Source organism: Panulirus ornatus, chromosome 50, assembly GCF_036320965.1.
Source record: "Panulirus ornatus isolate Po-2019 chromosome 50, ASM3632096v1, whole genome shotgun sequence".
NCBI lineage: Eukaryota > Metazoa > Arthropoda > Malacostraca > Decapoda > Palinuridae > Panulirus > Panulirus ornatus.
In genome coordinates, this window is record NC_092273.1 from 8,390,576 (window position 1) to 8,403,720 (window position 13,145).

The 13,145-nt window shown below is 39.9% G+C and overlaps 1 protein-coding gene across 1 annotated transcript in view; it reads left to right on the forward strand.

Moving 5' to 3' along the window:
- Positions 1 to 13,145, forward strand: part of sip3 (septin interacting protein 3) — a 35,442-nt gene that overhangs the window by 11,381 nt on the left and 10,916 nt on the right. The window contains exons 6-11 of the mRNA XM_071691353.1: positions 12 to 154; positions 283 to 510; positions 843 to 1,067; positions 1,999 to 2,082; positions 7,965 to 8,113; positions 12,136 to 12,371. Coding sequence (XP_071547454.1) covers positions 12 to 154; positions 283 to 510; positions 843 to 1,067; positions 1,999 to 2,082; positions 7,965 to 8,113; positions 12,136 to 12,371 — 1,065 coding nt within the window. The remainder of the gene's footprint in view (positions 1 to 11; positions 155 to 282; positions 511 to 842; positions 1,068 to 1,998; positions 2,083 to 7,964; positions 8,114 to 12,135; positions 12,372 to 13,145) is intronic.

Below are 13,145 nucleotides of genomic sequence, written 5' to 3' on the forward strand. Positions count from 1 at the left end.
TCTCTTCACAGATCTTTTAAGAGAGCTCTGAATGATGTGATTCTATCTCGTCGTGCTATCCGTAATATGAATACACTCTACCCTGATGCTACCCCAGAGGAATTGACCGCTGTTGACAACGTTTGTATCATATGCAGGGAAGAAATGGTCTCAGGTATTCATACTGTGTTTGTCTGTTAGGCTTTTGCAACACAAGATTATTATAAGACAAACATAACTGAAGTGATTTTATTTATTAGTTATAATCTAGAATGTATAATTTGTGCTTTCATGTAACTTCAGGGGCAAAGAAACTTCCGTGTGGCCACATATTTCATGCATCTTGTCTGCGGTCATGGTTCCAACGTCAGCAGACATGTCCCACGTGCCGTATGGATATATTACGACAGCCTCAGCCCACTCCACCTGCTCAAGTTATCCCTCCACAACCAGCTCCTCCTCCAGCACAGCCACCTACCCCAACACCACAGGTCCCTCAGCAGCCTCAGCCCCAGGCACAACAACAGATTCGTAAGGCTTAGATTTAATTTCAGTAGTAGCAGTCACAGACAATGCATGTCTTAATTAAAACAATGGCTCACCTAAAATGAAATCTGTACATTTGCACAGAAGTCATCCGTGACACTTTTAAACCCAGACAGATGCAAATCCAGCTTGCCCTATCTCTTTTACACAGTGTTACATTATATGCAAACATAAATATCTTCAGTCCTAGGATTAAGTATATTTGTATTTGGCCTTGATTTTAGCTGTTGATTAATGGAGTATGTGTTGTATTTTGTGAATGTATTTGTTTGTATTGCACATTGATAGAATTATTGTGTATTTATTTTCTCTTTTAGCCAATCCATTTGCTGGCTTGTTTGGTGGAATGCCTTTGCCAGCGGGTCCACCACCAGTAGGCCTCCCCCCATTTCCCTTCCCAGCAATGCCGATGCAGCAGGCTCAGCAACAACAGGCTCCATCTGTTACTACCTCCACTTCTACTGCATTCACTACCACTGGAACTACCACTAATTCCTCCACAGCTACATCGTCTGGGACAGCTGCATCAGCTGCAGCATCAGGTAACCCTTTCTCTTGCTTATTAGATCATCATGGTATGGGCAAAACTCAAAAGATACAGCAGAGCTTGAGAATGTTTGGCAAATTATTTACCCTTTCTCTCATAACCAAATATAACAGAAAAATTATTGGTAGAGTCTTAATCATGCACTCTGCATAGACTTATTTCTCCTGCATGCATTTGAAGGAGGCAGTGGTTCCATTACTGATCTAGGGCATGTTTAGATGTCGGATATCACCTTCAACTGTAAATTGTATGCAGAAATGTATTCAGTGATCAGTTATTGAGAGAAAACCATGGTAGGAGGGTGCTGTGCCCTCCCACACCTTGCTACATATTGTGAGCAAAGGAGGTTTATTGGGGTTCAGATGACAATAACAGCCTACCATCATATTTGGACGTACGAGACCAAGGATTGATTATAGATATTAAAGGAAGACTTGATCTCCGTGCAGAGTGAAGGAAAATGAAGCTAGAGTGTGATGCAGTGGGTCATAGATTATGCAGAGGATTTAAATGGCTGTTTCATGCTAAGATGTAAATACTTAATCATGATGCTAAGGTTTAGATTTCTAAGAAGCTGTTGACTGAAATGGCTGTGGTTTTATTTTTGATATTGCTAATATTCATAAGGCTGGGGAGACAATTTTTTCGATGTAGCCTGGATTGAAAGGGTCAAACGCTTTGAATGTTTTAGAGAAAGGGAATAATGATCGGTTGAAGGAAAGCAGCATAGAAAACTCATCTTTCCTGAACCCATCTTTAGTAATCTCTTATCAAATGACAGTTTTATAACAATCACATAAATTTGCTTTATTACTTAATGAACTCTGAAGAATTAATCATGTTTAGTTAGATTATGCTTAGTCCTTCAGAGTTTACATTCAAATATTGCAAAAACCATTATAAGGCAGCATATTTTTTGTTCAAAGGTGGCAGTACAGACCAGACGGGAAATACAGTGCCAACAGCACAATTCAACATGGTGCCTCCATTTTTCCCATTACTCCCCTTCTGTGAGTACACAGTTTTACATTCATTTGTATTTATTTATTAATTTTTCATGGCAATCCTTCTTGAATCTTATATTCCACTGTATACGTAAGCTGTAAATGCAAAAAAATTTTAATGTTACTATTTCATTTTCTCCTCATTTCTTGTTTCACTTTCATAGCAAGCTCTTCTTTTAGTTCATTTTGTATACCCACTTTAGTATACCTAAACTTTATGATGTATTATAGAAGATATGCAAAGGTAAGTCTTTTCATACAAGTCTGCTGGTTCCCGTAGAAGCGAGGCAGTGCCAGGAACAGATGAAGTAATGACCTCATTCAATCACATCCACTCTAGTTATTATTTGTACTGCACTGAAATGAGAGCTAATCAACAACCAGACCTCACATACGTAACTGCTTCATACGCCCTGGTTCATCCCATTAACAGCATGTCATTCCCAGTATACTACATCATTCCAAATTACTCAGTTCCTTGCATGCCTCACATCTCATGCAAATTTAGGCTTATACCCCTTTTACTACCATAGCTCTCTTTTACTCATTTCTTATTCAAGCAATCCTCCTCACACTATGTATTATCCTCTAACATTTCATTTCCAACAAATCCACCTTCTTCTTTACAATTTTGTCTATGGCCCATACCTCACATCCTTACAGTACCAGTGGAACTATTTTACCATCCAATATACCTAACTTTGCCCTCAAAGCAGTGACATTTCCTTCCTTACATTCTTCATTGGATTCAAAACCTTTGCTCCCTTGCCCACTGTAGGTTCACTTTACCTCCTATAGTTCCATTCGCTGGTATATCCATTCCCAGGTAGTTAGGACATTCCACTTTCTCCAAGGTTTCTTTATTCAAACTCACACTCCAAATAACCTGTATGTTTACCCAACTAAACCTTGGGTTTGATTAAATTTATTCTCAGCTTATGTGTTACATACACTCTCCCAATCTCAGCTACCAGCTTATACAGTTTCTATTCAAACCTGCCACCAGCCCTGCGTCATTAGTAAACTACGACTGACTGACCTCCCAGGCCCTCCTTCCCCAAGTAGTAATAGCTTTCCTCCCACACCATATACTTGTAATACCTTCCTTGAAATATCTTTTTCAGCCCTATCATATATTTTCTTCAGATCCATGAAATCCACATACTTATCCTTCTCTTTCTCCAAGTTTTTCTCATGCTCATTCTTCAAAGCAGACACCTGATCCACACATCATCTCCCACTCCTCAAACCACATTGTTCTTCTCTAGTATGATATTCTGTACATTCCACTGCCCTCTCAATTACCACTTTTCTATGTAATTTATCAAGTACACTCAACCTCTGTCATTAGAGCACTCACCTTCCTTTCATTCTTCTGTATACATTGGCACTATCAGTGCATTCTGCCAATTATCAAGCAGAGTGCATGAAAAGCCTAACTAACCAGTTAGCAGCATAGTCATCTTTAGAAATTCAACTGCAGTACCATCCACTTCAGCTGCCTTGCCATGTTTTATCTCATATAAGGCTTTCTTCACCTCTTCTCTTTTCACCAAACCCCTTGCCATGACTCTCTTTGCATACCTCCTTAACTCAAACCCCCAACATCTGCCACCCTATCATCAAATATGTTGAGAAGGCCTTCAAAGTACTCACTCCTTCACCTCTTCACCTCATCTCTTCCTGTTACCACTTCCCCATTTGTCCCCTTCACTGATGTTCCCATTTGTTCTCTTACTTTTTTCACAGTATTAAACTACTTTCAAAACATTTTCTTATTCTCCCAGAAGTTTGTTGATACTCATTTACCCCAACTCTTTATGTTCCCTCTTTTTCACCTCTTGCATTATCCTCTCAACCTTTTGCCACTTTCTCTTGCTTTTCTTTCATTCGCTCAAACTCCTTCCTGAAAGAAACACCCAAACACCTGTTTTTTCTTTTGCTAGCAACTAAATTTCATAACCTCATCACTCATTACCCTTTCTAACCTACCCTCTTTCCACCTTCCATGGGCCACACACTTCTCTCACATTTACAGCTTTATTGGTGTGTTCTTATCCTTTGATTTCTTATTTACTGTATTGGTTGTAAGTGTGGTTAAAGATATTTAATGTAGTTCAAAAGATAGGGCTTCATTATACATAATGGGTAAATGAATTTTTTGTGATGGAACAGGAGTTTGCAGTAAAATTGATCTTCTTCAACATTAGTTTCTGCATCAGCAACCAGTCCTAGACACTCACTTAAGGAGTAAAAATGTGCATTCCACTATGATGACAAAATATACCCTTTCACAAAAGGTACAACCATTTTTAATCTTGGGATGAATTGCTGGAAACTGACTATGTATTTTCCATATCTTCCTTATGTTCATTTAATTTAATAGCAAAACAGTCCATCAGCAGTGAACTTGGTTGTTTACATAACTAAATATTCATTTGCATGAAGCCTTAATTTCTTCCTCTGAGACAGGGCAACCTGACCTCTAAATTCAAGTCATAAAAACTGTATATGGAGATAACTTTAATGATGGAGTATGACTGGAAGATAAGTGCAATATAGTAAACATTAACATCACTTATGAAACTTTATGATGTCCACAGCTGTAGCATGTAACACTACATAATCTCACTGAGACTGGTTACTGTTGTAACAGATATGGCACATTGTGTGGGCTTTGAAGTTATATGCTGTCACTGTATGAAAAAGTGCAAGGACAAGATTTAAAGCAGCAAAGCACTGCATAAAGATTTCACTTGACTGAATATATTTCACCATTGCATATCGTTCCATAGAAAAGAACAGCTCTATATTTATATTGAAGTAGGTGTAATAATCTTGATTTTTTCCTTTCATGTCTCACAAGCTTATAATTTTGCAAACTTCAGGTGCACAAACTTGCTTTAGGTAATGGTTTATATATATATATATATATATATATATATATATATATATACATTATTTATTTTTTTTTTTATTATACTTTGTCGCTGTCTCCCGCGTTTTTTTTTTTTTTTTTTCCAAAAGAAGGAACAGAGGAGAGGTCCAGGTGAGGATATTCCCTCAAAGGCCCAGTCCTCTGTTCTTAACGCTACCTCGCTATCGCGGGAAATAGCGAATAGTATGAAAAAAAAAAAAATATATATATATATATATATATATATATATATATATATGTTAATTGACAGGCGTGCGAAAGAGAGACTTTTGGATGTCAATGTGCTGAGAGGTGCAACTGGAGGGATGTCTGATCATTATCTTGTGGAGGCTAAGGTGAAGATTAGTATGGGTTTTCAGAAAAGAAGAGTGAATGTTGGGGTGAAGAAGGTGGTGAGAGTAAGTGAGCTTGGGAAGGAGACCTGTGTGAAGAAGTATCAGGAGAGACTATGTACAGAATGGAAAAAGGTGAGAACAATGGAAGTAAGGGGAGTGGGGGAGGAATGGGATGTATTTAGGGAATCAGTGATGATTTGCGCAAAAGATGCTTGTGGCATGAGAAGAGTGGGAGGTGGGCTGTTTAGAAAGGGTAGTGAGTGGTGGGATGAAGAAGTAAGAGTATTAGTGAAAGAGAAGAGAGAGGCATTTGGACGATTTTTGCAGGGAAAAAATGCAATTGAGTGGGAGAAGTATAAAAGAAAGAGACAGGAGGTCAAGAGAAAGGTGCAAGAGGTGAAAAAAAGGGCAAATGAGAGTTGGGGTGAGAGACTATCAGTAAATTTTAGGGAGAATAAAAAGATGTTCTGGAAGGAGGTAAATAGGGTGCGTAAGACAAGGGAGCAAATGGGAACTTCAGTGAAGGGCGCAAATGGGGAGGTGATAACAAGTAGTGGTGATGTGAGAAGGAGATGGAATGAGTATTTTGAAGGTTTGTTGAATGTGTCTGATGACAGAGTGGCAGATATAGGGTGTTTGGGTCGAGGTGGTGTGCAAAGTGAGAGGGTTAGGGAAAATGATTTGGTAAACAGAGAAGAGGTAGTAAAAGCTTTGCAGAAGATGAAAGCCGGCAAGGCAGCAGGTTTGGATGGTATTGCTGTGGAATTTATTAAAAAAGGGGGTGACTGTATTGTTGACTGGTTGGTAAGGTTATTTAATGTATGTATGACTCATGGTGAGGTGCCTGAGGATTGGCGGAATGCGTGCATAGTGCCATTGTACAAAGGCAAAGGGGATAAGAGTGAGTGCTCAAATTACAGAGGTATAAGTTTGTTGAGTATTCCTGGTAAATTATATGGGAGGGTATTGATTGAGAGGGTGAAGGCATGTACAGAGCATCAGATTGGGGAAGAGCAGTGTGGTTTCAGAAGTGGTAGAGGATGTGTGGATCAGGTGTTTGCTTTGAAGAATGTATGTGAGAAATACTTAGAAAAGCAAATGGATTTGTATGTAGCATTTATGGATCTGGAGAAGGCATATGATAGAGTTGATAGAGATGCTCTGTGGAAGGTATTAAGAATATATGGTGTGGGAGGCAAGTTGTTAGAAGCAGTGAAAAGTTTTTATCGAGGATGTAAGGCGTGTGTACGTGTAGGAAGAGAGGAAAGTGATTGGTTCTCAGTGAATGTAGGTTTGCGGCAGGGGTGTGTGATGTCTCCATGGTTGTTTAATTTGTTTATGGATGGGGTTGTTAGGGAGGTAAATGCAAGAGTCTTGGAAAGAGGGGCAAGTATGAAGTCTGTTGGGGATGAGAGAGCTTGGGAAGTGAGTCAGTTGTTGTTCGCTGATGATACAGCGCTGGTGGCGGATTCATGTGAGAAACTGCAGAAGCTGGTGACGGAGTTTGGTAAAGTGTGTGGAAGAAGAAAGTTAAGAGTAAATGTGAATAAGAGCAAGGTTATTAGGTACAGTAGGGTTGAGGGTCAAGTCAATTGGGAGGTGAGTTTGAATGGTGAAAAACTGGAGGAAGTGAAGTGTTTTAGATATCTGGGAGTGGATCTGTCAGCGGATGGAACCATGGAAGCGGAAGTGGATCATAGGGTGGGGGAGGGGGCGAAAATTTTGGGAGCCTTGAAAAATGTGTGGAAGTCGAGAACATTATCCCGGAAAGCAAAAATGGGTATGTTTGAAGGAATAGTAGTTCCAACAATGTTGTATGGTTGCGAGGCGTGGGCTATGGATAGAGTTGTGCGCAGGAGGATGGATGTGCTGGAAATGAGATGTTTGAGGACAATGTGTGGTGTGAGGTGGTTTGATCGAGTAAGTAACGTAAGGGTAAGAGAGATGTGTGGAAATAAAAAGAGCGTGGTTGAGAGAGCAGAAGAGGGTGTTTTAAAATGGTTTGGGCACATGGAGAGAATGAGTGAGGAAAGATTGACCAAGAGGATATATGTGTCGGAGGTGGAGGGAACGAGGAGAAGAGGGAGACCAAATTGGAGGTGGAAAGATGGAGTGAAAAAGATTTTGTGTGATCGGGGCCTGAACATGCAGGAGGGTGAAAGGAGGGCAAGGAATAGAGTGAATTGGAGCGATGTGGTATACAGGGGTTGACGTGCTGTCAGTGGATTGAATCAAGGCATGTGAAGCGTCCGGGGTAAACCATGGAAAGCTGTGTAGGTATGTATATTTGTGTGTGTGGACGTGTGTATGTACATGTGTATGGGGGGGGTTGGGCCATTTCTTTCGTCTGTTTCCTTGCGCTACCTCGCAAACGCGGGAGACAGCGACAAAGTATAAAAAAAAAAAAAAAAAAAAAAAAAATATATATATATATATATATATATAGGGGTTTAAAGGTCCTGATCCTGTTTTCTAGAGGTTACCCAGGAGAATCCCTCATGCTTGCTGGTCACTGCCTTGGAGTGAAAAGGTTTTTCGGTTTTCAAAACCTATATTTTTAGTACAAACTTCAATCTCTTGAGTGATTATGCCTATTTAGTTGACACTTTCTACAGATATTCCTCCACCTCCCCCACCATTGAACTTCTTAGCAATGACAGAAGATGAAGTACGACAGTTGGAAGGTAATGAGAGACAGCACGTTGAGGCCAGAATTCAAGTATTGAGAAACATCCAGATATTACTTGATGCTGCTGTTGTTCAGGTAAATTGCTAAATGAGTTGGTGTAGAAAATATATGATTGGAGTTAGTTTGGCTTGGTGGCTGCTGCTCTAGGTTTTTCATCTTGCTGAGAATAAGAGAAAAATTACTGCACAGTACTATGTTAGCACTCTGTATATACCTGCCATTTTAATTAAAGTGCCTCTTTCACCTTTTTGGTTCTCCTGCTGTGCATTGCAAGTTGTTAGTAGCAGGATATATGCTGTACGCCCTGTGGTTTGAGGCAGAAATGCCGTTAAAAGTTTATATGTATGTATATATCTTTTCTTTCATTTTCTCATATTATTATATTATTATTGCACTTAATCGCTGTTTCCCGCGTCAGCAAGGTAGTGCCAGGAAACATGAAGAAAGACAGAGGAGGGGGATAAGTGAGGATTTTTTCCCTCTTGGCCTCAGTCCTCTCTTCTTAACGCTACCTCGCAAATGCGGGAAATGGTGAATATGTATGAAAAAATATTTATTCGTTTATTTATATATTATACTTGATTGCCATTTCCTGCATAGGCAAGGTAGTGCCAGGAAACAGATGTAGCATGGCCCATCCACTCATATACACATATATATACATAAACGCCCATGCACACGCATATACATATATATACATATCAACATATACACGTATACATGCACATACACAGACGTATATATATATACACATGTGAATATTCATACTTGCTTGCCCTCAACCAATTCCAGCGCTACCCTGCCCCACAGGAAACAGCATCACTATCCCTTGCTTCAGCAAGGTAGTGCCTGGAAAACAGACAAAAAAGGCCACATTCATTCACATTCAGTCTCTAGCTATAATGTGCAATACATAGAAACCACAGCTCCCTGTCCACATCCAGGCCCCATAGACCTTTGGGTTTACCCCAGATGTTTCACAAGCCTTAATTCAGTCCATTGACAGCATGTCAACTACAGTATACCACATCGTTCCGATTCACTCTATTCCTTGCATACCTCTCACCCTCCTGTATGCTCTGGCCTGGATGGCTGAAAATCTTTTTCATTCCATCCTTCCACCTCCAATTTGGTCTTCCACTTCTTGTTCCCTCCACCTCTGACACATCTTCTTTGTCAACCTTTCCTTACTCATTCTCTCCATATGTCCAAACCATTTCAATGCACCCTCTTCTGCATTCTCAACTACATTTTTTTTTATTTCCACACATCTCTCTTACCCTTTCATTACTAACTCGACCAACCCACCTCACACTACATATTGTTCTCAAACATTTCATTTCCAACACATCCACCCTCCTTCTTACAACCCTATCTATATCCCATGCCTTGCAACCAAATGATATTTTTGGAACTCATTCCTTCAAACATACACAATGTTGCTCTCCAAGATAATGTTCTCTCCTTCCACACATCCTTCATCACTCCCAGAACCTTCGACCCCTCCCCCACCAAGTGACTCACTTCCGCTTCCATGGTTCCATTTGAACTAAGTCCACTCCCAGATATCTAAAACACTTCACTTCCTCCAATTTTTCTCCATTCAAATGCACATCCCCACTAACTTGTCCCTTAACCCTGCTGAACCTAATAACTTTGCTCTTATTCACACTTACTTTCAAATTTCTCCTTTCACACACTGTTCCAAACTCAGTCACCAACTTTTGCAGCCACCAGTGCTGTATCATCGGCGAGCAACAACTGATTCAGTTTCCAAGCCCTATCGTCCCCAATTGACTGCATACTCGCCCCTCTCTCCAAAACTCTTGCATTTACCTCCCTAACCACTCTGTCCATAAAGAAATTATACAACCATGGGGACATCACATACCCCTGCCACAAACTGACCTTCACTGGGAACCAGTCACTCTCCTCTCTTCCTACTCATACACATGCTGTAGGTCCTTGATTAAAACTTTTCACTGCTTCTAGCAGCTTACCTCCCACACCATATACTCTTAAGACCTTCCACAAAGCATCTCTATCAGCCCTATCATATGCCCTCTCCTGATCCATAAATGCTACATACGAATCCATCTGTTTTCGTAAAGTATGTCATTTTTGCCCAAATTTAAAAAATGGCCATCTCTAGCCACCTCCAGCTTAGGTAGAGAAGAAGTATCTTTGTTATTTAATTTCATTTTCATAAGTGCCCACAAGCTATTTATTGGATTAAAATCCAGTGAATTCCAGGGCCAGTCTCTGAAAAACTCCATTGTGCAGTTCTTAAGCCTATCAGTGACTAGATTGGCAGTTTGGCAGGGAGTCCCATCCTGCATGAATGCTTTGGCTTTGTACATTTTGAACAAATCTGGAAGATGTTCACACAGTAGCTTGAGGTAATTATGTCTGTTTATAGTTTCATTCTTTTGCAACACTACAAAGTCCCCCAATACAGTAATAACTAAAACAACCCCATACCATAAGTGAAGCAGGGAACTTCACTCTGCTTGCAGTGTACTTGTGGTCAAATGGATCATAGCCTGGTCATCTGTACGCATGCCTGCCACAGCCACCTGCCACAGAAAAAGTGTACTCATCACTCCACAAAACACTACAGAACGTAATCTTAACCCACACTACATATTTCTTGCAAAAATTGTTACTTTTCTTCTCTTGCCTATGGGTTACAAGCAGTTTAGAATGCAGCCTGTAGTTCTGGTACTTATGGTCCTTGTGTAAGTGGTGCTGCACTGTCCTGAACAACTTATCACTGAGCATTTTAGGGTTTTTCTTCTAATTGTTTTGAACTCAAGTGTGGATCTGCATCCACTTACTGTCTAAAATCATTCAAAGTACATAGCAAGTTTTTTCAGGCCTTCCCAGAGTGTGTCACATAGGTCTGTGAAGCAGTGCTGCTGCTATCATTAAATATCTTCTTCCATTGTTTTACTGATCCCAAGCATTCATCGGTAATATTAGAAATTTACTTAGATGGCTCATTTCATTTGTTTGTATATATAGAAGCAATTTGGTGACTTGTGAGTGTTTCTAACTATAGAAGGTGATAGAGGTAAAGGGAGGGAAAAGATAGTGAAGATACAGGGCATAAGTGGGGAGCACAACAAGCCATTCCTACCCCCTACATCAGCTAAACTGCTACTGAGGTAGGCTTATGTGGAATGCTGACTTGTCAAGTGGTTGCCACTGCTTGCTAGAGGATGTCAACTTCACTGGCGGACACAAACACTATTTTAGGTGGGATAAATTAATTTATAGCAATATAATTGTTTATAGCAATAAAATTGAAAAGGGAAATGAGGGGGGAGGATTTCCGGCCCCCCCGCTCCATCCCCTTTTGGTCGCCTTCTATGATAGGGGATAGGGGAGAAAGAATACTTCCCACGTATTCCCTGTGTGTCGTAGAAGGCGACTAAAAGGGAAGGGAGCGGGGGGCTGGAAATCCTCCCCTCTCGTTTTTTTATTTTTTTTTTTAATTTTCCAAAAGAAGGAACAGAGAAGAGGGCCAGGTGAGGATATTCCCTCAAAGGCCCAGTCCTCTGTTCTTAACGCTACCTCGCTATCGCGGGAAATAGCGAATAGTATGAAAAAAAAAAAAAAATAATAATTGTTGTGGGCCCACAAATTCCTATTTCACTGGTGGTAACTGTTTGTGTATATATGTGTGTTTGTGTGTGTAATTACTTTTCACCCATGAGTCCCTCCTATCTTTATGGTCATGGGAAGTCATTGAAAGGTCTGTGGGGCTTGGCTGTGGATAGGGGCTCTGGTTTTGATGCCATTCTTTTTTCTGTTCGTAGCATTTCATTTCTACATAGGAAAGGGCGATCAGTTTTGAAAAGAAACACATTGATAAGCATTCTGTACTAAGTTAAACTGAGTAGTTAGCATGCCGCTGCTCCTCTTCCATAGTATCCCCAAATTTGATAACTCTTTCATAGTTTAGTTCTGAGAATTTACCTATATAAATGAATGTATCCAACTTTCAGTCTTTCAGAAATAGTTTATCTTATCTGTTTGAACATTTTAATTTTGACTTGTATTCATACATGTTTTATAACTTTTGATGATTACAGATGAACCAGTATGCATCTGTTGTAGCTTCCCTAGATAGGGGTAATCAGACCAGCACAAGGAGTTCACAGCAAGGTTCAGGTGAAGCACCTAAAGCATCAGATTCCACTATGACCTCACAACAGCCTGTTGAGTCCACAGAGCAGTCAGAAACTCACCTGTCAGCTAATGCAACACCCATTCCTTTTGAGGCCAAGCATACACCACCTACCAGCAATGATGAGCTTCCTGCAGCTAAGTGAGCTTCAGCACCTTTCACGTTTTCTTTTACAGTCCTATCCCTTACTCTTAGCCAGATCACCACATTTCACATACATGCAAACTTCATATATCATGTAGGCGTCTGCCTATTCATTCATCCAAATGTTCATTTGTTTTTTTCCTCCAAATGTTCATTTGGCTTCTTCCTCAAATTTTGAGCTTCTGGTTTTTTTTTTTCATCTGTTCATATCATCTGTTTGGGATATATACCTGATGTAGAATATCTTGTTTTATTGCATGTCTTGGCAAGTATGCATGCATCTTGTAAAGTGATGTACATCTGCATTTTGCAACTGCGCAAGACCTTTGCATATTTTGCTTCCCATACCTTGAATTACCATCCCCATTTAAAGTTATCCTCTCCATACCATACTCCCTCAGCTTTTCTTCAACCCTTGCATTATTTTTAATCAAATTTCAGCCATATGTTGGTGTATTAATTAATGACAGTTATTCATTCTTCATCATTATGATATGTAATTTACCCAGATTTTTCACATGATTCTGTACCCATATTCATCTATCGTTCATTAACTCCTCATTAAAGATTTTACATCACTAGAGCCTCTGGCTCAAGTAAGCTGCTTGCTGCTCTATATCTAATGTATATTATCACTCAGAAACCACATCAGTAATCCTGAGGAATTATTTTTTTGTCAGAATTAATTATGTGGTTCATTAGCAGAATAAGCTTGATAATTTTTCTCCTCATAGTGTTTTGCCATATCCCACTTTCCAAGGTAGCACCAAG